Here is a 25,155-nt window from a genome sequence, read left to right as displayed (position 1 = left end):
AAGATTTAGCTTTCTATCTTAATCTCTGCAGTTATAATGATAATCTGATAATCCATTTCCTTGGTGTTCTTTTAGGTTTGAGGATCTAACGCAGTCAACTTAATTAAACAGCTTTACGTCTAGTTTTATTTGTGATCCCTGGATGAATGAGTGAATGTGAATGTAAATACTTTATAAAACCTAAAAGAGTTTTTAAAAAGGCGCTATGTGTGGACCCCTTTTTTAAAATTAGGATTAAACCATAAAAATATGGAAATGCATTGAAAGTCTTGTCCGATTCCAATTTTTCAATACTTCTTGTACATTCAGCCTACATTGGTGTGAAAATTTTTAACAAGCTGTCAACATTTCCAAATCCATCCTGAAGAAATACAAACTTGGTTTAAACTTAATAAATTATCATTAAACTTGGATAAAACTGATATTAAGTAAAAAAAAAAAAAAAAGAGAACTGTTGATGTTCCATTTAGAGTCGAGGGTGTTGAGGTTTGTAGAGTTAGTGAGGTGAAGTTTTTGGGTGTTATCATTGATGAAAAGCTGACATGGAAACATCACATAAATGATGTAAGAATAAAAATAGCTAAGTCTATTGCAGTACTATACAAAGTAAGGGACTTATTGAATGATAAACTCTGTATATGTTGTATAACGCAATAATTGTTAATCTATTATATTGATATTCGGGGGAAAGGTGTGTAAAACAATTACAAATCCTGTTTTTGTTTTACAGAAAATAGCTGTAAGAATATTAAGCATTTCAGTCACTCATCAAGTACTTTATGTTATAACCTGAAGTTATTGAAGTTTCATGATTTGGTAGATTATAATATTTTATCAGTTATGTATAGGGCTCATGATAACACATTACCTTTAAATATCCAATTAAATTTTGTTAAAAGAGAGAGTTGTTATAATCTTAAGGGGATAGAAAGATTTGTGAAACCTAAATTTCGAACTAGTTTGAAGGGACGGTCTACTTCAATCCAAGGAATTAGATTATGGAATAATCTGGAGAGTGATGTCAAAAATGCGTATGTTTAAGAGAATGATCAAAGCTGGTTTGTTAAGAAAATATGAAATAGCTTAATGTGTATTTGTATGAATTGTTGCTCGAGAAGGAGTTCTTTATTTTGTTTTTGTTATTTGAAGATTATTATTGTTTGAATTAAGTTTTTAGAAAAAAGGGGCAGATATATCTAATATTTTTTTCTTCTGTCTGCCGCCTTTCATTTTATCTGTGACTGCGTTTCTTATTGTATGTAAAATTGTGTTTTTGTTTTTAAAAAATGAATAAACTTTATAATAATAATGAAAAGAAGACGAGAGTTGTTGCAGCGACCTCTTTATGTGGTGATGATGCAACACCTCTGGGCAGAGTTCTCCTCCACGCCCATGATCATTGAGGCTTTTTTCTGGATGCATCCAGATTCCCAAGAGTGATCTGTGAAGCTTTAACCGTTTTTTTATCAATAATACTCCTGACCTGGACTTTGTAAACATTGACTGCCACTATAGGGTCATTTGCTGGCCAGTCTGTGAAATGCTCCAAGGCGCTGTCCTACAGATGTTAGACAGATGTCTAAACCGTGCAAGTTTACTCTTAAAACATAAACGTAGAATCTCCATCTTCTCACTGAGATTAGTTTTGGATGCATTGTTGAATTCTCACTCCCAAAGGAAACTGAGCTTATACTGAAGAAGCAGCTGTGCCCCTAAATATAAGCAGCAGATCCTTCAACAGAAAATGCCATCTAGTAATATTTTATGATCTTGTAGTGGAGCAGGTCAAACTGAAAACCATCTGATTCTGGTCTCCAGACAGGTCCATACTTCCACAAAACCTCGTAAAAACTCAGCTGAATTATTTCAGCGATGACTCTCTCGTGTTGTCTGGCTCGTTTTGGTTTAGTCCTACTGAAACTAGACGATCTGCGTGACCCAATTAGTTCAGTTTTAGGTTGCTGTTTGTAGTTTATGAATTTTGATCTTCACAAGTGGATTTTATGAGGTCAGATACCTCTGCATCCAGCTTTCCTCCCCTGTGGCTTCTCTGTTTTTCTTCTCTGTCAGTATTTGGTGCTTTGCTCCCTCAACAGATTTATGCATGCATCTGTGTGTGCATAAGCTGTAGTATTCCAATTGTATCCTAACAGCCCTTTAAGGAATGTCTCAATTATGTGCCAAAAATCTGACAATCATTGTGTCCTAAGGTGATTTTTGGAAACACAGAGGTAATGCTTAATGTTCTGAGGTGTATCGCTCATGTAGAAAGCATTTGTCACTTGTTTGCTTTGAATTCCCTGCATGCAGAGCTTTCAGTGCACTAATGGAAGTGAAGGAGGGGGGGGGGGATCAAGCTGCTGGCTAAAAGCCAAAAATAACTTGTTTTTTTATGGCCAGACCACAATGGATTCTCCTCCTGGAGAATGAGATAAATATTAATTTTTAGTGGCTTCCATCCCAGATGAGGGAGGACGTTTCTAACCAGGAAGAGAGTTAAGCAGCAAAACATGAGGTCACGTTGATGCCAACGGCGAGTAATGTGAGTTATTATGCAGACGGAGCGCTGCAGGAGTATTTGCTAAATACTGGAATAAAAAGATACATGAAACTATAAAATCCCACTAAAAATTGTGCTCACTTAGTGAACTGTTAATCTAGATTATTCAAGCCACTACGCTGCTTTTTTTTTTTATTTTAAGCAGTGGTGGGATGTAACTAAGTACAAGTACTTTGTTACTGCATTTAAGTACATTTTTCATGTATTTGTTCTTTGCTTAAGTAGAGTTAAACATGGGTACTTTCAACTTTTACTCCACTAAATTTTACATCTGTACTTTCTACTACACTACATTTCTATAATGCGTTGCGTTACAAGTTACATTCTTGTTGCATTTTTTTGATTTGTTTGTTAGTTTGAAAGTAATCAATGGTGAGAGGGGAGTTGTTTCATTTAATCACTGCAAAGTGGGCGGGTAACGTTAAACCTGCCTTCAAGAAATGGATTCCACCACGGAGAGTCAGACAGAAGATACACACCACCCATGGCCTTATTGAAAGACTATTGAAAGATTATTGAAAGACTATTCAGTACAGCTGGACAGATTCTCTCTCCCAAAAGAGCCAGACTGGACTCAAAAAACTTTGAAAACCAATTTCTTCTGAACTTGAACAATAAATTCTTGCTTCAACATTAAAATGTGTCAGTTCATGGGATGTTAGGAGACAAGAGATGTCTCTAAATGGCTCGACACTCAGGTCCAAGTTTTGAAAATGGTGTCAGGAAGTTAAAATATCGTTCACTATTGACCCATTACAAGGTTGACCAGACAGTATTTTAACTAGAGTTGATGACAAACTGGAGTTGAAATGATCAGAGTCTATTCCTTTGTTAGATCTGTCTAATATTCCTTTTTTTCAACTTTTACTTAAATGTGTTTACTGCAGTTAAAATGACACATTTTGCTTTGTGTTAAATAAAAACTTTCAAAGGTACAATCATTCTTCTTATTTTACTTAATGGCATATAACTCCGCAGGTCATCCGTGAAATTCTGATGCACAGAATCACAAGTCCAGGTGTGAACTGTGTCACAGAGTAAACACAATAAAAACATGTATTATCTGCAGCATTGTTCAGTAAAATGACACAACACTATTAATGTATTACAGAAAATATACATATTTTTAAAAGCAAGTACTTATTTACTTTTACTTAAGTAAAAACATTAATGTGGTACTTCTACTTTTACTAGTGTACATTTTTGTCTGTTTATTTGTACTTTTACTTAAATACAGTGTTTGAGTACTTTTTCCAACACTGATTTTAAGTAATTGTTAATTGTATCATAAAGTCGTGTTTTCATTATTTTCATGTCCAAGTCTCAAACGTAGATCCTGTTGTGTTGAGAAATGTTTATGTTGGTCCTTTAAAGTCCGAACAATGACTTTGTGGGTAATTACATGATGTCAAGCTCAGAGTATGTGTTGTGAATGATCCTCAGCTACTACCACATCAAATATTAGCATAATATAATAGGTAACAGTTATTGACGTTTTTGTGTTTTTAAAGGTCTGTTGGCAGCCATCTCGATTTGGGTTGACAATCAAACGCAGGCAAAAATGTTATCATCCACCTTTGTCTTTCAGGGTTGGTCAATAATTAAGCAACAATTATTAACGTGTATGTTAAATAATTTGTACCTTGAAGACACGCTGTCCGTGCTTCTGCCTGCAGCAAAGACAGAGCTTCCTCTTTCTCATCAGGCCTCTACAAGCAGCGCCTTGTTCCTACAGATTACATAATAATTCCTTAAGCAGATGGATGAGGTCGGATCACAGGATGTTTGTGACGGGTCAGAGACGAGCGCTGCCTTTAAGACGGGACGTGGCAGCTCCATGTGAATTGCATTGTTTTCCACACAGAGAGGAACCACAGAGAGGGCTTTTACATTAGGCTCATGTCAGCTATTGATTCTGCCGGCCAGAGAACAACAGAAGTGTTTTTTTATTTCTCCTCCTCCTCCTCCTCCTCCTCCTCCTCTCATCTGTATGCTCTGAGAAAGTGTGGCGACTCCCATCGCAGCATCTTTGCTCCTTGTCTTCGTGCTGTCAGAGCAAAGCAGGAGACTGAACCTGGACTTTTAATCTTTTCTATCCAGAAAAACAGGATCTGATATTTCCCTTAACCTAGCTTAATAATGATTAAAATATACTTTAGATGACTTTTATGTTTTAGTTTATATTAAACTGTTCATTCAAAGTTATTTAGTAAAGATCATGCATAAAAACATTACATTCATAAAGAGACAGAGTGCCATATTTAGCTAATGGCAATTTTCCATCTGCAGTCCCAAAGCAGGTAAACATGATACCCACAAAATAAAATACACGCTCTCATAATCAATACCACCAACAGAAAATGGCCTCTGGTTACTTTGGAAATTGAGTATATATATTTTCAGGAATGAATCAAACATGCCCTGAAGGAATCCATACTGCTGGCCACCTTGCAAAGTTTAGTGGGTCTGTCCCATTCAAGGATTTTTTTATTGTCATACCAGCTCACATTTGCATGTTTGTGGTATGAAATTCGGACTCAAGACCCAGATCAAGAAGCCTAACAATTAACAAATAAATAAATACAAAAGAGTACAAATAAATAAAGTTTAAAAAAAAAAGCTGAATGAAGTGCAGCTCGAGTTCAGCAGTCTGACAGCTGCAGGGGTCTTGCTCTGAATGCTCCTCAGCTGCCTGCTTGAGGGGCGGGGCTTGAACAGACTGTGTGCAGGATGAGTGGAGTCCTTCATGATGCGGAGCGCCCTCCCCTTGCATCGTGAAGTGTAGCGGTCCGAGGTGGTGGGAAGAGTGCTCCCCACAGTCTTCTGTGCAGAATTAACCACCCTCTGCAGAGACATCCTCTCAGCAGCAGTGCAGCTGCCGTGCCACACGGTGACGCGGGTGCAGAGAACGCTCTCCAGGTCGGTAGCCTATTCAAGATGGCCACCACTGCTAAACACAGAAATGGCTCTAACAACTAATTTTACAGACAATGAAATAAAATTTTATGTGATAGTAGCTGAGATTTACCCCCAACACACACCCCAATTGCTACCTGAGTGAGATTTGTGTTTAAAACTTTGCCTTTAAATATCAGATCCCCCTCAGTTTGTGTAGCAGAAATATCCCCCGAAACACTGGAATGATTTGAATGAAACTCATAAAAATTAATCAACATGTCTTTCATTTGTGTCTGCAATTGACTATGTTGGAGATTTTCCATGAAACGGCGGATAAAGTTTTGTATTCAGAGTTGCTTTGAGTTTTTGAATGTGTTTGTCCTCCGCAGGCGGGGGCCTCGTCCATGTGGGCGTCATGCTGCGGGCTGCTGAACGAGGTGATGGGCACGGGGACGGTGCGAGCGCAGCAGCCGGGCTTCGGAGCTGGAGCGGGGCCCTTCCGCTTCGCCCCAAGCACAGGGTACTCCACCTACCCCCCCACCAGCTCAGGGAGTGCCGGGCAGCTGTGCAAAGCTTGCGGACTGGCCTTTTCTGTCTTCAGACGCAAGGTTAGACAGTGACTAAAGCCAACTAACAATAAGTGGGTTTCTCTGAAGTTTAGAAGCTTTGACGGGGCCAAAGATACTTGAGCTACACAATTTAATATTTAAAATAATCGTCTAATCTTAAAATATTTTAAAATTTATTCTGGTATATCCTTTTCATATTACAATCATTTTCTCCAAACAGGTGTGGTCTTAAAATGCAATTACATATGTACCGTATTTTTCGGACTATAAGGCGCAATATCAATGAACGGGTCTGTTTTCATACATAAGGCGCATTAAGTGAAACAAAACAGTCAGATAAGTCAAACTTTATTCAACTCATTCACAATAATACATAAAATCAGTTTGAGGTCAGTAAGCACAACCGGAATTAAAATACAGTATTGCACATGCGTGCTCTTTGTAACTGTCCCATGATGCGGAGCAAAAAAGGGGGAATTGGAAATTCCCCCTTTCGGTCCGTTCATGAATGTTTTGAGCGTGATAACTTGAAAACTGAGGTACCAACTACTATTTTGCTGTGTGCCTGCATCAAGGCATATGAAAGTTTCCTTTCAAAAACTGGGTTGCCACATCAAAATCCAAGATGGCCACCACCATATAGATTTAAACCGGCCACCCCATCACTTGAGGAAACTATGTTTTCTAGTTTTTATATTGCTTAAAAGTGTAGTCTTCTCAAATGATTGGGGTGGCCAGTGAGGAGGCTGAAAAATAATCTATGGTGACCAAGGCCACCATTGGCCACCCCCTGACTCCACCATTACACATGGTGGTGGATCAAATTGCTCCCTCCATTTGCCAGGATCCATCACACTGCACCACCTTGGGCAGGAAAAAACTACTTCTGTTCTACACAATGTAACTCCTATACACTTGAATATCTTGCACCAAAAACATTAAGGTTTACTTGTATTCTTTGTGCAGTTCCAGAACAGAAACATCTTGAAAACTACAAACATTCACTATTCAACTCCCTCAGCTACGAGACACATCAGCGTACCTCTGGTTTAGTTAGATTTTTCCTGTTTTTTTAATTTGTTAATACCTGGATCTAATTTTCTTTCATATTTGAGAGCAGAAACTTTGAGTTATGTCTGAGAAACAATCTGATACTTACCTAATTTCTAAGTTATGTTTGATTTACATGTTGCCTTGTAGTAACACAGTAGTTCAGACATTTCCAGGATCTCTGCCCAGCTCAGAGTTTTTTTTTTTGCCTGAACACATCTGTCTTCCAGCCTGACAGCTGATACAAACTCTGCTTCCTCACAACTAAAGATCATGCTTTCATCCTCCACACACTAGTTGCCTTTTCTGACAGCGGGTCGACTCCTGTTTGAATATCTTTGCAGTATATTAAAAAAAAAGTCCTGCCAGAGGGATTAACAGCTGATTGAAGAAAAGCGTCTGTTGAGCTGGAAAATGTGCTCGTGGTGGATGTGGAGCCAGTTGTGCTCGAGAGATAAGAAAATGTTCACCACCGTGTCTGACCTGTTTTTCTGTCCATTTGAAGTGTCGTTTGACTCCGTCGCTCTGCATCAGTGTTAAACCTGTTAAATGTCAAATATCACCGGGAGCTACTGGAGCTTTTCTTTGCTCTGTTCTGGAAATGACCGGTTTAAAGTTGGTCTTTTTTGTTGCCGTCTTACATAGATGTCTGTTTCGCACACAGGCAGGTGATGGAGAGCTGAAACGAGAGATTACACAGTAAATTTATACATAAATTTGAATATTGATCAGAATTTACTTCTCTGTTGTGTTTCTTTGTATTTTTCCCATTTTATTGCCCTAAACTGTATCTCCCTTTTATGCTTCTGTATGCAAAATGCACTGTTGTGCTACTTAAACAATTAGCTTGTTTATTTAATGGACTCTGACAGCATGTGTCTCATCGTAATTAACAATTTGCGTAAAGTGTATCGATGTGTTCAAGTGCTGAAAGTGCCCAAAAAAAAAAAAATAGCGCTAGCAGCTAGCAGAGTCCTTTGCTGTGTTTTGTTTGTTTTTGGACGTTTCTGAGCTCCAATTCAGAAAATTGAGCTAGAACACCACCCAAAGTGAAATTCAGACTTGAAAAGTTTCATATTTGTTATAAGCTCAAAATCCAACACTACTTCCTACAAAATGGTAGAAGTTGCTGCATTAAACTTTTTGAGCTTCTGTCAGTTTGTGTATTAGGTGTATTTAAACTTGTTCGTTTTTGACCTCCTTCCAAAAGTCAAGTTTTGTTGCTCTATTGTGCAGATTTTTGTGTGTTGGCTCCTAAAGCCTTTCTTCTTTATTTAGGTTTAGCAAAGCAGAAAGATGCACAGAAATAAAGGAGCACGACATAGAAACATCCGCGTGACCAGAAAAGAAAATCACTGACTTTGCTACATCAAGGACAAAGACAAAAAAATTAAAAATTATTTAAAAAAATGAATGGTGATAAAACATTTTGAGACAATACAATAATGAATTACAGAAATGATTTTTTTTATTACATATTTGAATTTTAAAAAATGCTTTTCTGAAAGGGTAAAGAATCGTGAGAATAATAAAATGTAGGAGAAAAAAGCAAAAAATGCTATTAAATAATAGATGGAGATAAACTAGTAAACACTTTTTTAATTATTATTATAGTATCTTTTTTAAACATTTTCACACTTCCTTTAAATTTTTTTAATTATTTTGGCAGCTTTTGTCTTCCATAAATTGACTCCTAATCCCCTTTTTATAGCAGTCATGATACATATTTAAAGAGATCTGACTCTAAAGAAATATCCATCCAATCTAAAATTATGTCACAGTTCATTTTTGTTTCATCCATTAAAGCAGCCGTAAAGCTCCTTTGCTCTATTTGTCAGCACTTCCATCAGATAAACCTGCAGCTGGTTCATTTATTCATCAAAGTAACACGAACAACAAACAGTTTGTTACACTGAGTTACACATCAGAGCCTTGTTTAAAAAAAAAAACAGATGAAAAATAAACTCGAGGACAAATCTGGTTGCTTCATTCAGAAGAAAACCGGTTGATCGTGTGCATCTGTAAGCCTTGCTCCTCTATTCTGCAGCACATCTGCTGTGACTGTAAGAAGAGTTTCTGCGCTCTTTGCTCCGTGCTGCAAGAAAACCTGCGCTGCTGCACGACCTGCCACCTGCTGCGGGGCACGGCCTTCCAGCGGCCTCGCCTCATGCGGCTCCGAGTCAAGGACCTGCGCCAGTACCTGCTGCTGCGCAACATCCCCACAGACATGTGCAGGGAGAAGGAGGACCTGGTGGACCTGGTGCTCTGCCATCAGGGGGCACGGGAGACCTCGACGCCTGTGATGGAGGAGGATGAGGACGAAGAGGAAGAGGAGGAGGAGGAGAAAGAGGATGAAGATGAAGACGACGACACAGACAGTCTGCACTCGCTCCCCCACTCGCGTGCAGCGTCTCCCCCGTCGGCGACGCGCTCCACCTCTGAGCAGTCGGTCCTGTCCGCCTCTCAGGGAGACGCGCTCAGTGACAGTTCAGGGACCACCAGCCAGGTTTGTGCTCCACCCCACCACACACGAAAACATCACTCCCTGATTAACACACGCTGCACTTCCTTCACATCTGGCCTCATTCTGTCCAAAAATCATTAATTTCTGAGGTGTAACAAACATATTTACAAGATTCACAGAGGCTGTTTGAAGTCAGACAAACATCCGTCCTCTTGTGGAAACACAACCCATATTCCATGAACGTTGGGACGATGTGTTGAACGTAAATAAATCACAATGTAATGATATGCAATGCATATAAATCCATATTTTATTTACACTAAAATAAACATCTCAAATACTCTGGCAAAAAAATTTGTTTTTATTAATTTTAATTTTATGGCAGCAATAGAAATGGGGAAAGGTGCAACAAAAAGCTCTAAAGTAAATAGCTGCAACAAGTCAGTAAACAAACGGGATATTTTTAGAAAGGCTGAATCTCTTAGAAGTAAAGATGGTTCACCAGTCCGTGAAAAACTATCTATAAATAGTAGAGAAATGTTCCTGAACGGAAAATTACAAAAGTTTTGAATATCTCATCATCTGCAGTTCATAATATTATCAAAAGATTTCTAGAATCCAAAGAAATCTCTGAGCACAAAGTTAATGATGGATGCTCGTTATGTTCAGGACTTCAGGCGGCGTTGCGTTAAAAACGGGTCTCATTCTGTCATGAACATCACTGCACGGGCTCAGAAACCCTGTCACAACTCAGTGTCTGTGAACACAGTTCACTGAACCATCCACAAATCCAAGTTAAAGCTCCATCATACAAAGAAGAAACCATATATGAACACCATCCAGAGACGCGACTGTCTTCTGTGAGACAAAGGCCACTTAAAATTTAAAAAACTGATCAGCTTAATCAGACTGTCAAATTGTGTTTGCAAACCTCATAGGCCTCATCTTCTATAATAAAGAGGAGAGGGACCCTGTTATCAGCACCTATAAAGAAAAAAATCTGCCTCTCTGATGGTATGGGGGTGCATAACGTTTCTTAATTTAGACCTTTATGTTATGTTCCATTGTGAATATGATTTTAAGGGATCTGCAGATCACTACACTTTGTTTTCATTTACATTTTACACAACATCCCAACTTTTCCAGACTTGGGATTGTAGGTTTCTATGTTGTGTTCTGCTCCTGGATGTTATGAATGAATCCTGAAAATCCTCTGCGCTTCAGTGAATTCTCAGCGGTCAGCGTCCACGTGACATCTGGAAACAGCTGTGTTTGTGTTTCATCTCGGAGCCGTCAGAGCAGCTAAAGCTCTTTAACTTTGTGTTTGTTACGTCGGCCGCTGATTCTATTATGTAATGGATGAAAAATAAATAAATAAAAAAATAAAACTTCCCACAGTGCCAGGGTAAATAAACACCACATCACAGCATGCAACATTATTTTTCTGTGAACTTTTATTATTTTTAACATTTAAAATGATTGGATGTTTTTACTTATTATGGCAACCAAATATATAATAAATATTGAGCAGACTGACATATTTTGGCACTTTATGACTTGATCTTGTTTATGAAGACAATAAAACCAAATGCAAAAAAAAAAAAAACTGATTTTAGATTTAAAGTAAATTATTCAATTAAAATCTGAAACCAGCCGTAACTGAATGTGTTTGTGCAAAAAGAATTAAACATTGTTGCCAAAAAGTTAAAGGCAGACAACCATATTTAGCCCCATGTCTGTGTGTGAGTTTGTCTGTTAGCAAAATATTTTACTAACCACTGGACAAATTTCAAGGAAGCTTTCAGAAAATAATTAATAGATCTGATTAATTTAGAACCATCCCAGTTTAAAACAACCTCTACAGCAAAGTAGCTTTGAATTGTAGCCATTTTGGCTTTTTGTAGTCAATTTTACAGATACTGAGCAAACTTTTTGCATGGTAGTAGCTGAGAGTCATTCTTAACACAAACTCAGAGCACAAATTAATTTTGCAGTTATTGCGTAAAATTGCACATGACATTCGTTTTTACTGTTTTGATGTAAAACTCCTGAAGTGAGGTAAGAGTTGCTGCCAAAAACGGCTTTAGCTTCATCATTTCTCGACATGAGATGATCCTGATCTCCAGCTCTGGCACGAAAGGTGGCGGGTGATGTGCACTCCAAGGGAAGCTTAGTCTATTTTATTTCAAGAAGCGATTAAAAATATGTTGTCCAGATCTTATTTTCACAGATCTAATTAATGCTTTGCACGTGGCAAAAAAATCCTTAGTGTTTTTTTTTTTTTTTTTGTTTGGAAATACATCTGTCTTCTGAAGAGCAACCTTGGCTGGATGTTGTTTCTCCTGGAGATAAAGGTGTTTTTAGTTTAGTGAATCTTAGCAGTGTTGTTAAATTGTCAAAATGTTCTGTCGGAGAGTTAAAGAAGTCTGGGAGCTGTGTGGTGGTTCACAAGCAGAAAAAAAACTTTATTTCTTACTTGAATGTTGCAAAAATAAAACTAATTCAGAAAATCAATATAAACTGAAGCAGAAGATCAACTGAAACAAATACATGACAGTAACTAAAGAACAACAAGCTGAAGGAATCTGCTGAAAAAGACAACAAGCCAAACAAAACCCTGTTTCAATATAAAACATGGAGCAAAGCTAAATAAAACTTGAGTAGAAACATGGCTAAGTGCAAAGCTCGAAGGATAGCAGAACAAAATGAAACTGAAAATTCTTCAGCAGTGACTCCTGCTCCAGGTCTGCATCTCTGAGGAGCCTGGTCTGGTCTCAGGCCTTGTGACGCTGACGGATGCATTATTAAAACCTCTTCATTAGACGACCGCTGAGGCACAGAGAGACGTTTTGTTTTATTGCACCGAGGTGGAAACCTTCATTATAAATATTACAGGCTGCTTTTTGTCAAACAGATAAAAGAAGAAAAGTACACAAGTCTCTGAGAGAATACCGATTTGCATCACATTCAGAGTCTGGAACTTTAACGTGGCTCCTTTTATTCTCCTTTGAAGCCAGCAAAAATTATTACTATTAGTTATTTTCCTGAGCTCAGTCAGCACTCATAGTCAGAAGTAGTTTGACAATATACCATACCATACCGCTTTATTTATAAAGCACTTAAAAACAGCAACAAGGCCAATCAAAGTGCTGTACAGTAAAAAACAAACAAGCAAAGGACATAGCAAAATACATAGAGCCAAATATGTAAAGGTAAGAACTAAATGGTTAACATTATAGAATACATCTATCCCAGTTATAAAGAAAAGAGAAGAGGACCGAGGATGGAGCCCTGCAGTACCCCCCACAGAAGAGCAGCCAATTTTGAACTAAAACCCTTGAAGTGACACAATATGAATAATATATTACAAACTATAATCAAAGTGCAGCTTGTGTTATTTTGTTTTAGACACATCTTAGGTTTAAAGACGTAAAGGAATAAAAAAGTAAACAAATTTATGGGATAAAGTGATGTAAATAGTTACTTTAAATAAGTTCCATGATGCAACATCTTTAGGAAGACAAAGATAAACATGGGGAAAAGTCTTGAAAACTTTTTATAACAGATGTAAAAAATTACCTAAACATATTTTAAACAGAGATTCTTAAAGGAGCACGAGGCAGACCACTGCAACATATTGCTCTCTGTACTCAGAAATTTTATATTTGAGCAATAATTCCTTTTGAGCCTTGTGAGCCTTTTATGAGCTGTCAACGTCACAAACAAACTTTAAAAATCAGCATTGCTTTGAAGGTTTAACAAGTGAAAACAGATTTAACTTTTGATTTTTCTGCCACACAGGAGCACGAGGATACCCCAACAGCGTCTCTTTTGAACCTGGAGCCCGCTGAAAGCATCTTAGAGGTGTGCTGCTTGTTTCTGTTCACATCCACAGAGATGACTGATGGTTATCTGACTGAACAAAGTCGTTCTGCTGAGTTGGGTGATCACAGCTGTGCTCCTGTGCAGGTCAGCCCAGCAACGCAGAGGAGGATCAGGGCCTCGCTGTCTGATCTCGACAATGAAGAGGCGATAGAGAACCTCTCCGTCCGACAGCTTAAAGAGATTCTCGCCAGGAACTTTGTCAATTACTCCGGCTGCTGCGAGAAGTGGGAGCTGCTGGAGCGCGTGCATCGACTCTACAGGGAAAACGAACAGAACAGGAAATCCAGTGAGCTTTGATTGTTTTTGATAAAAACGATTCACATTGGGTTTGATGTTTCGTGTAACTAAAATGAATTTATTCTTCTTTTATAGTGGAAAATGTGAGCATAACTGCAGGTAACTCGAGACATTTTTTCTGTAAAACAGTGTGACCGCTGAGCGCTGACAGCTAAAATTTGCTGAAGAAGATGAAACCAAGTTGCTAAAGTTAAATGAAGCAGAATGGAGACTAAAATGAGTGAAACAGGGCCTAAAATAAGCAGAACACAAGGTAAAAGTAGCTAGAAATTAAAAACAGCAAAATGTTCATTTAAACCAGCAACCGAAGCTGCAGATAAGTAGCTAAAATAGTAGCTAAAATTATTAAGTGATACAAAATTGCCTAAATTGCTACTAAAATTAGCAGAAAATATGATAAAACCAACACGATTGTAGCTTGAAGAAGCTAAAAGTTGCTACAAATAAAATTAGATGACGTATCAAAAACTAACAAAACAATAGTTTAAAGCAGTGGTCCCCAACCCTGGTCCTTGAGGAACACCATCCTGCATGTTTTAGTTGTTTCTCTGCTCCAACACACCTGATTCAGTAATTACTTCCTCATGTTCTGCAGAAGCTGGTTAATTACCTATTAATTCAAATCAGGTGTGTCGGAGTAGAGAAACAACTAAAACATGCAGGATGGTGTTCCTCAAGGACCAGAGTTGGGAACCCCTGGTTTAAAGAAACAAAAAGTAGGTTAACTATACAAAATGGATGGCAAATCTAAAAAAGGCTAATCAGTAGTAATAATAATAATAATGATGATGATGATGATGATGATGATGATGATGATGATGATGATGATGATGATGATGATAATACATTTTATTTGTATAGCACTTTTCTGAATACTCAAAAAGTAGCTAAATTTAGCAAAACAGTAGCTAAAAAAGGCAGATAGCTCAAAGCCACCAGCAGAAGAATAGTAGCAAAACCTAAAAGTATGAAAACTATAGCAAAAAGCTAAACAGTAGCTTAAAGCTAAAAGTAGCAGAACAATAAAAATAAGCTCAAAGTGGCAAGATGGTAGCTAAAAGCTACAAGCAGCACTAGATGACAAAAACCAAGCAAGCATAGTGAAGTAGATTTTGGGAGGAAAAACTGATTGTGAAGGAATTGAGGAAATCTCAATGTATTTCTATTGAAAATGTATTTTAGATAAAGTAAATCATTTTGACAAGTATAAAAATATGAAAGTCAAAACACACTACTCTGCTGAGCTGAACACTTTAATAGTTAAATAGTTAAAATAGCTTAAAGTATGTGGAAGTAGTTTGACTGCAAAAGATGAAGAAGAATTTATAAGCAGGGAAACGGAAAAGCTGACTCAGCATTCACATAATCACTGAAATATTGAAATAAGCTAATAACACAGCCAGCGCTCTAATGTAGGGAAACATTTGATGCAAAAAATATTGTAGAGTTTTCTCATTTTCTATTGTTTTTGCAGTTATCCATTATTTTCTACGCTAACACTTTTTTATTGCTGCTTCTTTTCATCTTTAAAGTGGTCGCATATCCTCCATCTCTTTGCAACAGTCGAGTTGGAGGTAAGATATTATTTAAAGAAAGTCATCCTCTTCCTCCATGGTGTGCACTGCATTCATCCACCACCAGTGAACATTAAAAGCATGCTGCACTCAGTTGTTCATGATAATTCAATCCTTTACATCGTGTTAGTTAATATGGTCACTTTCCTGCCTGGTTCAGTGCCTCCACATACGCTTATGTGTCTTTATATGTGTGTGTGTGTGGGGGGGGGGGGGGGGGTCTCAGCCTCTCATCCTGTCACTAATGTGCTCCATTAAAGTTTTTACATGATGATGAGCCATCGTTTTTCCTTCAGTGGCAGCACGTCTCTGTCAGGTGTAATTACATTGTCGAGCATCCTCGCTGACAAAAACGAGCTCGAGGATCTTATTAGCCCACTTAGCATTCAGCTGCTCTGGAAGGCTGCAGGCTGAGTGACTTTTTGTTTTTGTTTCTCCAGTTAAGACAAAAGCAGAGGGAGCCAGATTTAGGTCAGATCGGTCTTCTGACTCCCATAAGTCAATGCCCTGACATGATTTAACAGATTGGATTCACGTGTCCTTCCAACTGATTGGACTGGGAAAACAGTCAGGTGCACGTATGTTAAAAAAAATGTCAAGAGTTTAACCAAATGCAGAGAAAACTGTATCACAGTTTGAGTAGCTATGGGTGACATCTAGATAATAAAACTGCAGATTGCCACCAGCTGAAAACCTGTTGACAGGATGTATTATTGTCTGTAGCTGATTTAAAGTAACACCACATTTAGCTACAAATACAATTTGTTAGCTACATGCTAAGCTTCAAAATCCTTACTTGTAATAGAATCAAGCAGAATAACTCTTTAAAGGAATGCTTTTTCACCTGCTGCCTCGCATGCCAAAAATGTAAAGATCGCACATCAGTGTTCAGAGCATGTGACGTAGATGACTCTCAGCTACTACCACAGCAAATTTAATCTCTTCACGGACATCTTCATCCACAGATGGCGTCAAAGCTCAGCTGGTGGGGGACGAAAACCTCTGCCGCATCTGCATGGATGCCATCATCGACTGCGTGCTGCTGGAATGTGGTCACATGGTCACCTGCACCAAATGTGGGAAGCGGATGAGCGAGTGTCCCATCTGCAGGCAGTACGTGGTGCGGGCCGTGCATGTCTTCAAGTCCTAAAATGGCAGCCCTCGGGCGTGCGCATGGCCCCCCCTCAGTGTCCCTCTGAGGACGAACTGCTGTGCATGACGTCTCGCCGGGCCCCATGCTGCAGCAGGCGGGAGCAACTTCCCCGGTCTTTCCGACCAGACTGTTGCCTGTGGCCTACAGAGGTTTGTCCCCCTCCCCTCCTCCCCCTGGACCCACCTCGCCGTCAGTGGACCTCCATCGGCTGCACACAGTCATCAGTACGCTGCTCTTCGTTTGGCTCCAGCTCGCAAGAGACAAGTGGCGGCGGTCTTGTGGATACTTGGAGAGGGTCTGCTTGTTGTTGGTGGCGACGCACGGCACTGTGCAAAAGTTTTAAACCACCCCTGCTTCCTTATCTGGACAGAAAATTATTGAATGAAGCGGGAAAAGTGCAAAAAGAGACCTTCAGATAGTCTTTGGAACCAGTGACTCCACATTAAAAAGAAGGCCGAGCATTACTTGAAGGAATATCGCCTACCGCCTTTCATGCCAGAGCTTTAAACTGAGATCACTTTGCTGAAAAATTATAAAATTGTTGCCATTTTGGTCAAATCGCATTCAACAGCATATAGTGTTTGATGATGACCTCAGCCACTACCACACATTTTAGCTTTGTTTTTGTAAAAGTCACTGAATTACAGCCATTTTTTGTAATGACTAAAGCTGATTAGCTGAATTGGGTCAACTAGGAATTAAGAATTTAAAAAATGTATTGTCTTTTTTTTTTATTAAGAACAATGCAAAGTACTCTGTGTCTTTTACAGAGTGAACAATACAAAGTAAAAGTGAATAATAACCAGTAGATGTGAAAAGATTTAAAAAAAATAGACACTGAACAGTTAAAAAAAAACATCAAATTGCTATTTTTTTGAGCAGGTAATCAATCTGATTGCCTCTGCGGGAAATGTACTTATCTTCTGAGCGTTTCATTTTGCTAACAGACAGTTGAGCATATGAAGACAAAGGCATACACGTCATCTTACTTTTCAGCAGTGGGTGATAAAAATCATAGTCTGGTTCCTGATAGTAAGCTGTAAAAGCAACGAGGGGGTGGTTTAAAACTTTTGCACAGCGAGATCCCAGGGTTAGTCGATATGGTTTACACAGTCCTGCCACATGACACTGTGTCATCTCCCTCAGTGTTCTTTAGGATGTGCAATATCAGAGAATATGTGTTTTTAGAAAAATGTCTATTTGTCAGTCAGAGCACGACATGCGCTGAGTCATCTCTTCTCACACACACACACAGAGGAGCGTGTCGGGTGCCAAACAACATGCCTTCAGCAGATATTTGGTTTAAATCTCACAATATGCATCTCATAACCAGCAAACTTGTTTTCTTATTTGTTTTTAATTTAAGGTGATTCATAAAAAAAACTGAGCTTTGACTGATTTTCACATTTCTGCTGATACACATTCCTGTTCTTGTGTGAAACCAAATCCATCTACAACAAGGTGTTGTTGTTTTTTTTGGGTTTTTTTGCAGCTTTCTTAATCGCGTTTCACTGTCACTGGGTTTGATTTAGTTGTAAGGTAGGAAACAGGTGCTATTTCTTCTTCTTTGAGGGACATCAGTGTAGTTTTTGTTTTGCTGTTGAGACATCCCTCGAAATATTCCTCGCACAGAAAGAGGCAGCGGGGGACGCGTTTCACGGCCCCAGTTCCCAAAAAGTTGGGACGCCGTGTAAAACGTTAAAAAAAGACAATAATGACTTACAAATCTTACAAACCCACGCTTAATTCACAATATAGAACATCAAATGATTAAAATGAGAAATTAAAAGAAATCTGCTCATTTTGATTTGATGGCAGAAACGTATCAAAATAGTTGGACTGGGGGCAACAAAAGGCTGTAAAGGTAAGTGGTATGAATAAGAAACGTTTAAAAGTGTTTTAATGAGTTCAGTGGTGGCAGCTCATTACGAAGGAGCTTTTTGGAGAGTCTGAATCGGTTAGAAGTAAAGATGGGCACAGGTTCACCAGTCTGAAAAATTAAAAGTAGAATCTGGAAAAACCTAAAGACAGGACTGAAAGTATTGGATGGTCATGATCTTCAGACCATCAAGAGCTGCTGCGTGAAAAACAATCCTGATTCTGTTCTGGAAATCACTGCAGGGAGACAAACACTTCCACAGGTCATTGCAAACACAGCTCAGTGTGCCATCCATGAACAAAGCTCTATCATACAAAGAAGAAGCCACCATCCAGGAATGCTGCCAGCTGATCAGGGTCAAAGCTCTTTTCAAGTGGAGAAAGTGGAAACTGTTCTGTGGACTGTCGAATCAAAACTTGAAATCCTTTATGGAAACCACAAACACAGCATCCTCCATATTAAAGAGGAGAGGGACCAGGGCTTAATTTGTAAACTGATCAATGCCGGGAGGGTCTAGGAGTGCTCCTCTAGAATAAAGTACCGCTAGATACGATTTCCTGCATTTTGGTGTACGTTAGCGAGTTATTAAACATCTGTTTACCTACATTTGTAAACACTATGCTTCTGTCAAGCACCTTACATGACAGTTCAAAGCCCGACACTGTCCCTGCTCATTGTTGTCCGACTCCACGTGTGAAACCCCCAGGCGCTTGTGGGCTCCTGCCCATATTGACTGCCTGGTTCGTTCGGCACTCACCCCCACCACTCTTTTAGGGGTGGAGATTTTTTTAAGGGTAGACGCAGAAATGCTACTTGAAGGGGCAGCTTGTATTCTCGTAAGTGGCTGTTGTGTTTAAAATGAGTGTTTATGTAATTTCAGTTTAAATAACCAATATAAGTTTGATTCATTTCAAGGCAGTCATATTTGTTCATAACTTTATTATTAGTACTGTATTTTTTGGACTATAAGGTGCACCGGATTATAAGGCGAAATAAGTGAAACTAAAACATTTTGACAGATTTTTGAGCGCCGTGTACCGCATAAAATCAGTTCAAAGTCAGTCAGCATAATTAGAATTAATACATAAGGCACACCGGATTATAAGGCTCACTGTTGACTTTGGGAAAAAAATTTAAAGATTTTATAGTCCGAAAAATACGGTAAGCGTGAGTTACCGGATCCAAGCAAACAGTTACCGGAACGCATGCCGTCAAAATAAAAGTTTCCAGATCTTATTCCAGCAGGATCCAGCTCAAAAGCAAGCACTGAAAGGGACTATTTAACCTTTAATCAGCACACTGTTCAATACCCTGCCTCTCTGATGCTATGGGTGTGCATTATTGCCCATGATATGGGTAGCTTACACACCTGCACCATCAATGTGGAAAAGTGAAATGCGTGAAGTGCCATCAAATTAAAAATGACCTTTTTTTTTTATAGTACCATTTCTTCGTTTGGTCGTCTGATATTCATCATGACCTACTGTGAATAAAATGTGGGTTTATGAAATTTGCAAATCGTTGCATTTAGTGTTTATCATTTTACACAGCATCCCCACTTTTTCAGAATTTAGGTTGTACTTTAACTTGTTATGCAAATAAATTAAAAACTCGTTCGTGTCATAACCGTTAAATTAGATGTCACTAAAAGTTGTTTTGTTTTTTTACCTGTTTAAACAAACTGCAGTTGCTGTTCAGTGAATCTCACACGTAGCATCTGTTTATGGATAAAATATATATCTATTTTTCCATTCACTTGGGAGAAACGTGATTTAGTATTCCAGTAACTATAATAATAAAACAGTTTGAGAATGTATTCTTGCTGGGTTTGGTCAGATGAGTCTCTCTTTTTTTTTTTTTATCGTCTGCTTCAGATCCAAAAACGGTCACTTTCTGTCAGAAACACTTGAAGCTGAGTCACTTTGTTCCAGCTGCTGTCCGTCAAAGATGTCGTTCTCAGGCAGCTACAGTACGATCGGACCGGGAGGCCGTCATGAGCATAATCAGATGTTTATATTCTGAATGTTGAACCTTTTTATTTTGGTTAACAGGAGAAAATGATTTATGAGATTCAATAAAATGCAGTAAGACAAACTCTTCATTCTGGAGTTTTATTTTAAGTAAAAGGTGGAATTCTATCAATTCACTTTTTTTTTTTTTTTGCAGTGATAAAACGTTTAAATGAAGAAACGCACAGAGCTCAGTGTTAAAAATGAATTTATTATCTCAAAGGTTGTTCCTCGATGTGTCACGTGAACATTTTGCACAGATAGAGCTGAAGTTATATTCTAAGTCTCTGTGAAAACAGCCTTTTAATAAAAAATATGACTTTTTAAACTCTTCCACTAAACTGTAAAACATGGACTTTACACTAAAAACTTTGTTTAAAATCTGTTTTTTTAATATAGAGAAATATGAAAACCTTTTAAGTAGCTCTGGAAATGAATTATTAGGTTTTAAAACATGTTCCAATAATAAATGTTCCCATTTGTGAATGACTCGTTACAATTCTTTAAAACATTAACTTAACCAGTGTTTAAAAAAAAAAATTATTTTTGAGTTTAAGTTATCAAAATTTAACTTTATTTTGCACAAAATGTTACAAACTTCACACTTACGTGGTAAGATTATCCTTTTCTCTGTATTATCTCTTTTTAACAAAAAACAGATTTTTTTTCTCCAGTTTTAAATAAATAGTTTAAATAAGTTTTTAAACCTTAACGATGTTTTAGGCTGTTGTGAGTTTTCCAGAAGATATTAGTCATTGAGATGTTTTAAATAAATAAAAAATAAATAAAAAATCCAGCAGCTGCAAACAATCCACAATACTGACAAACAAAATAATTAAACATTTTGCAACAAACAGGAAGAAGCTGGCTCATTTATTTATAATAATAAACTTGACTGATTGATTCGTACAATAAAATAGCTTATTTTTTGGCTTTGCTAATTATTATTATTTTTTGCACATTTCTGCACGGCACCTTACGTAACATGGAGCTCCATAAAGGATTAAACAGATAATTTAAATGGTAAACTGCAAATGTAAACATTTTGTGGCCGCATGCAGAGCTTTAAACGCCTCCGTCCACAAAGCGCCGCTAAAGAGACGGCAGGGACACGAGCAGTTAGTAAAATTACTTTGTAAATATAGCAGAAACTTTTAGTGGTGAAAAAATACGCTTTATACGCTGTACATTGGAGTGTATGTGGAAGTACATTCATGTATTTGTATTTACCGTATGAGTGCAAAGAACTTTTTAAGGTCTTTTAACTACATACACAGCATTTCTCATCCAAACATGTTATAATAATACTATGGAAATGTAAATATACTGTACCTTTGACTCTTAAAAAAAAAAAAACAGCTTAGGCACGTATATTTAAATATAAAAAACAGACACAAAAAGTTACCAACTGTTTGCAACGCAAGTAAACTTTTGCAAATTATATCAATCTTGGCTTCACGATACTGTACATCAGTGCATTTTATACTGCACAGAAATGTATGAAACACTTTGATACAAAAATATTCATCTAGAATGCAATAAAGTTTGCAGTAGAACGGAAAATAGTATATAAACACCAAAAAACAGGTGGGATATCATACATAAACTGTTTAGGAATAAATAACGTATAAAACTGGTGCAACAGCACAACATTTGGGGGAATATTACCAGCTCTCGACAAGATTTTTCATTTTTACATTCTGGATTTGCAGTCGTTCAGTTCCTCGGGGACATTTGTCGTCTTAGTGTCTGCTGCCTCCATGTGGACAGTAGTTTCTGGTCCCTAGCTGATTCTCTGCAGCAGTTTGTCTTCGATCAGTTCGAACTGAACGCTGACGGACATTTCTGCCACGAACTGCTCGCATCCCTCCTTGGTCACCTGTTTGCAGTACCGCAGGTCGATGTGGCAGATGCTTCCACAGCGTTTGAAATAGGTCAGCGACTGGTCGGTGACCCGGTTGCAGACTGAAAGAGGAGGAAATGAGTTGGAGAGGAATTAAACGGCGCCGACAGGTTTGCATGAAAATAATTGAGGGTGGATTAATCGGATAAATAAATCTGAAAGCTCGATAACTAGAAGCGTTTGTGGATTGGGTTTCTTTCAGGTTCTGTTGAATGTTTCGGAGGGTGTGACCTCCAGACAGGCGGACCATTTGAAAAAATGTCCCAAAGACATTTCTGATTCTCCTGCTCCAAATATTATATATCCAGCATCAGTGTTGCCATCATAAATTTGTGTTAAAGATGTCATATTAATTAAAGCATTGGTCCTCAAAGTGGAGGTCGAGACGCCACCATGAGTCGCAAAATATCAAGTTTGAGGTCTTTAAATGAACTGAGACCAAATTAAATTTAAAAAATGTTTTTTAATAGCTTTGTTTTGTTTTGTCATAATCATTATGAGCAACAATAATATTCCTGTTGTGGTCACTAGTCTTATTTAATTGGCATACAGTAGTCCCTCGCTACTTCGCGATTCGTTTATCGCGGACTCGCTCTATCGCGGTTTTTCAAAATAAGAGTGGACATGACGCACAACTGGCTGATTGATGGATGAGCCGCACGATCAGCATGGAATTTTTATTTAAAATAAATTATTTTGAAATATTTAGCACCTCCTGTACCTTGGTGCAACCCTTACTGCAGGATAAGCTTCCTGCTGCAGCTGATCAGCTGATCGTGACGAGAGGAAAAAGTGGGCGTAGACAAGAACATCTGCAGGTGGCTGAGAGCAGCGGAGGCAGAGAGCTGAAATCGTGACATTCTGTGCTCTTTTAGAGCGTTTGGAGTTTAGAAGCATTGTTTAGAATATTGCAAGAGTGAAGGAAGGGTTTAAAATACTAAAATAAACTTCTACTTGTACTACTATTCCTACTCCGTGGCTTTTCACTTATGGCGGGGCTTCAGGGTACAGATCCCCTGCGATAAACGAGGGACTACTGTAATTGTAATATTTGTCAACTTTACCCAAACAGTTGAGTTCACAAGTTTCTGCTGCTCAGATCACTTGACTCAGTTTTCATTTATTAGTCTACACAACAGTTTTCTACATTACAGTTTTGTTGTTGTTGCATGTTTAGTTATAACAGATTCTGAATCCCTGCAACAGACACTTTTAGAGATTTTGCGTCTCTACAGAATTCGATTCATTATTTCGCAAATGTTTTGGCCTTTTTTTATATATAAATATCCTTTTTTTTTTTAAATCCTCGAGTTATTTCATGAAGTTGAATTTGACTCTTATCAGATGTTCTTTTTATACTTAAGCTAATTTCTCAACTCTCACTTGCAAATATTGCTGGCATCAAATTAAAAAAGCACAATCTGAAAAATGTATTTAAAAAAAAAAAAAATCACAATTTCTTTAAGATTATAGGACAAAACTAATTTCTAAATTGTTGCAATATTCATTTTCTTTTTTACATTTGCACAAAGGTCCTCTGCTCTTATGGAACTGAAATAAAGGGTGACTTTGAGTATGTGATAAAGCTGCAAAACATTACATTAACAAAGCGCCTTTTTGTAATTTTGTCATTCTGTCACAGCACACAGCCTCTGAAGAATAAGATAAAATATGTAAAAACACCAGTGTTGATACACAACTAAACATTTAAACTCGGACGTGAGTCAGTGACAGAAGTCTAACAAAGTGAGGTTTACAGTCAACTACGACTGACCCGTACCTGACAGGTTGATATCAGTGAGCGAGTCTCGGGTCGTGGTCCCCGCAGCGGTCAGGATGTTGACGGACTGATCCGTGACGTGGTTACAGTAACTCAGGTCCAGCTTAGACAACAGAGGCATATAGCGAATGATGAGGCGCAGACACGTGTCTGTGATGTCCAACCCCGCCAGACGCAGGTCCTCCACGTTACGCAGCTTGCTCCTGTTGTCCATCTGACCTACAACAACAAAAGAAAAAGGACACTTTCACAAATGCATCATAAAAATTGAACGTTGAAATTTTTTTAAAATGTTCAGAATGAATGTGAGTTTTATTGGATCTTCTCTTTGGTCACAATCATTTATCAAGCGACAAGTCTGAATGACAGCATGGACGGGAGCTCTGCTTCGACTCACTTTTTTTTTTGCTCCTTTTGCTTTTGTTTCAACTTTTTTGTGCCTACACTGTACACCCACGGTACGGGCATGACTGCAACGCAATTTTGGAGTTGTGTGTGTTGCTGTGTGGCTATCGTGGTTCAGTTCCCGGCCTCCTTCCAGCCTTGGGCTCAGGCTCCGGCCCGTCATGGCGTCGTCTCCTTGATCCTCGTTCTGCCTACATGGACTGAACTCTACAGACCAGTTCAGTTCTGCAGGGAAACCTTGGATGTTCTGCATCTGACAGACCCGGTTCTGTAGGGCAGTCTGGGTGGGTAGTTGGTGAGGTCGTCATCATCATCCTGCTGCTAACAGGACCTGCTAACAGTATCATGCTGCTAACGGGACTATGTTGTTAAGAGAACCACTCTGCTAATTGGGACTAGGCTGCTAACAGAACCATACTGCTAACAGTACCATGCTGCTAACAGTACCATGCTGCTAACAGTACCATGCTGCAAACAGTACCATGTTGCTAAGAGAACCACTCTGCTAATTGGGACTAGGCTGCAAACAGAAACATGCTGCTAACAGTACCAAGCTGCTAACAGTACCACGCTGCTAACAGTACCATGCTGCTAACAGTACCACGCTGATAACAGTACCACGCTGCTAACAGTACCACGCTGCTAAGAGAACTACTCTGCTAATTGGGACTATGCTGCTAATGGGACCATGTTGCTAAGAGAACCACTCTGCTAATTGGGACTATGCTG

At 38.5% G+C, this 25,155-nt stretch overlaps 3 protein-coding genes across 3 annotated transcripts in view; 2 read left to right on the top strand and 1 right to left on the bottom strand.

The window, feature by feature from the left end:
• Positions 1–16,536, top strand: part of rnf34b (ring finger protein 34b) — a 29,929-nt gene extending 13,393 nt beyond the window's left edge. Inside the window, exons 2-8 of the mRNA XM_037691845.1 lie at positions 5,848–6,066; positions 9,125–9,583; positions 13,343–13,405; positions 13,511–13,712; positions 13,799–13,822; positions 15,256–15,297; positions 16,263–16,536. Of these exons, the coding sequence (XP_037547773.1) occupies positions 5,848–6,066; positions 9,125–9,583; positions 13,343–13,405; positions 13,511–13,712; positions 13,799–13,822; positions 15,256–15,297; positions 16,263–16,447 (1,194 nt within the window). The 3' untranslated portion in view covers positions 16,448–16,536. The remainder of the gene's footprint in view (positions 1–5,847; positions 6,067–9,124; positions 9,584–13,342; positions 13,406–13,510; positions 13,713–13,798; positions 13,823–15,255; positions 15,298–16,262) is intronic.
• tmem120b (transmembrane protein 120B) overlaps positions 1–25,155 on the top strand; it is a 123,105-nt gene that overhangs the window by 60,691 nt on the left and 37,259 nt on the right. The window lies entirely within an intron of this gene.
• Positions 21,970–25,155, bottom strand: part of LOC119424379 (lysine-specific demethylase 2B) — a 29,525-nt gene continuing 26,339 nt past the window's right edge. The window contains exons 20-21 of the mRNA XM_037691844.1: positions 24,022–24,240; positions 21,970–22,303 (exon numbers count right to left, since the gene is read on the bottom strand). Coding sequence (XP_037547772.1) covers positions 22,122–22,303; positions 24,022–24,240 — 401 coding nt within the window. The 3' untranslated portion in view covers positions 21,970–22,121. The remainder of the gene's footprint in view (positions 22,304–24,021; positions 24,241–25,155) is intronic.

This window comes from Nematolebias whitei, chromosome 18, assembly GCF_014905685.2.
Source record: "Nematolebias whitei isolate Nwh7 chromosome 18, NemWhi1, whole genome shotgun sequence".
Lineage (NCBI taxonomy): Eukaryota > Metazoa > Chordata > Actinopteri > Cyprinodontiformes > Rivulidae > Nematolebias > Nematolebias whitei.
This window is presented reverse-complemented; position numbering and strand designations above follow the sequence as displayed.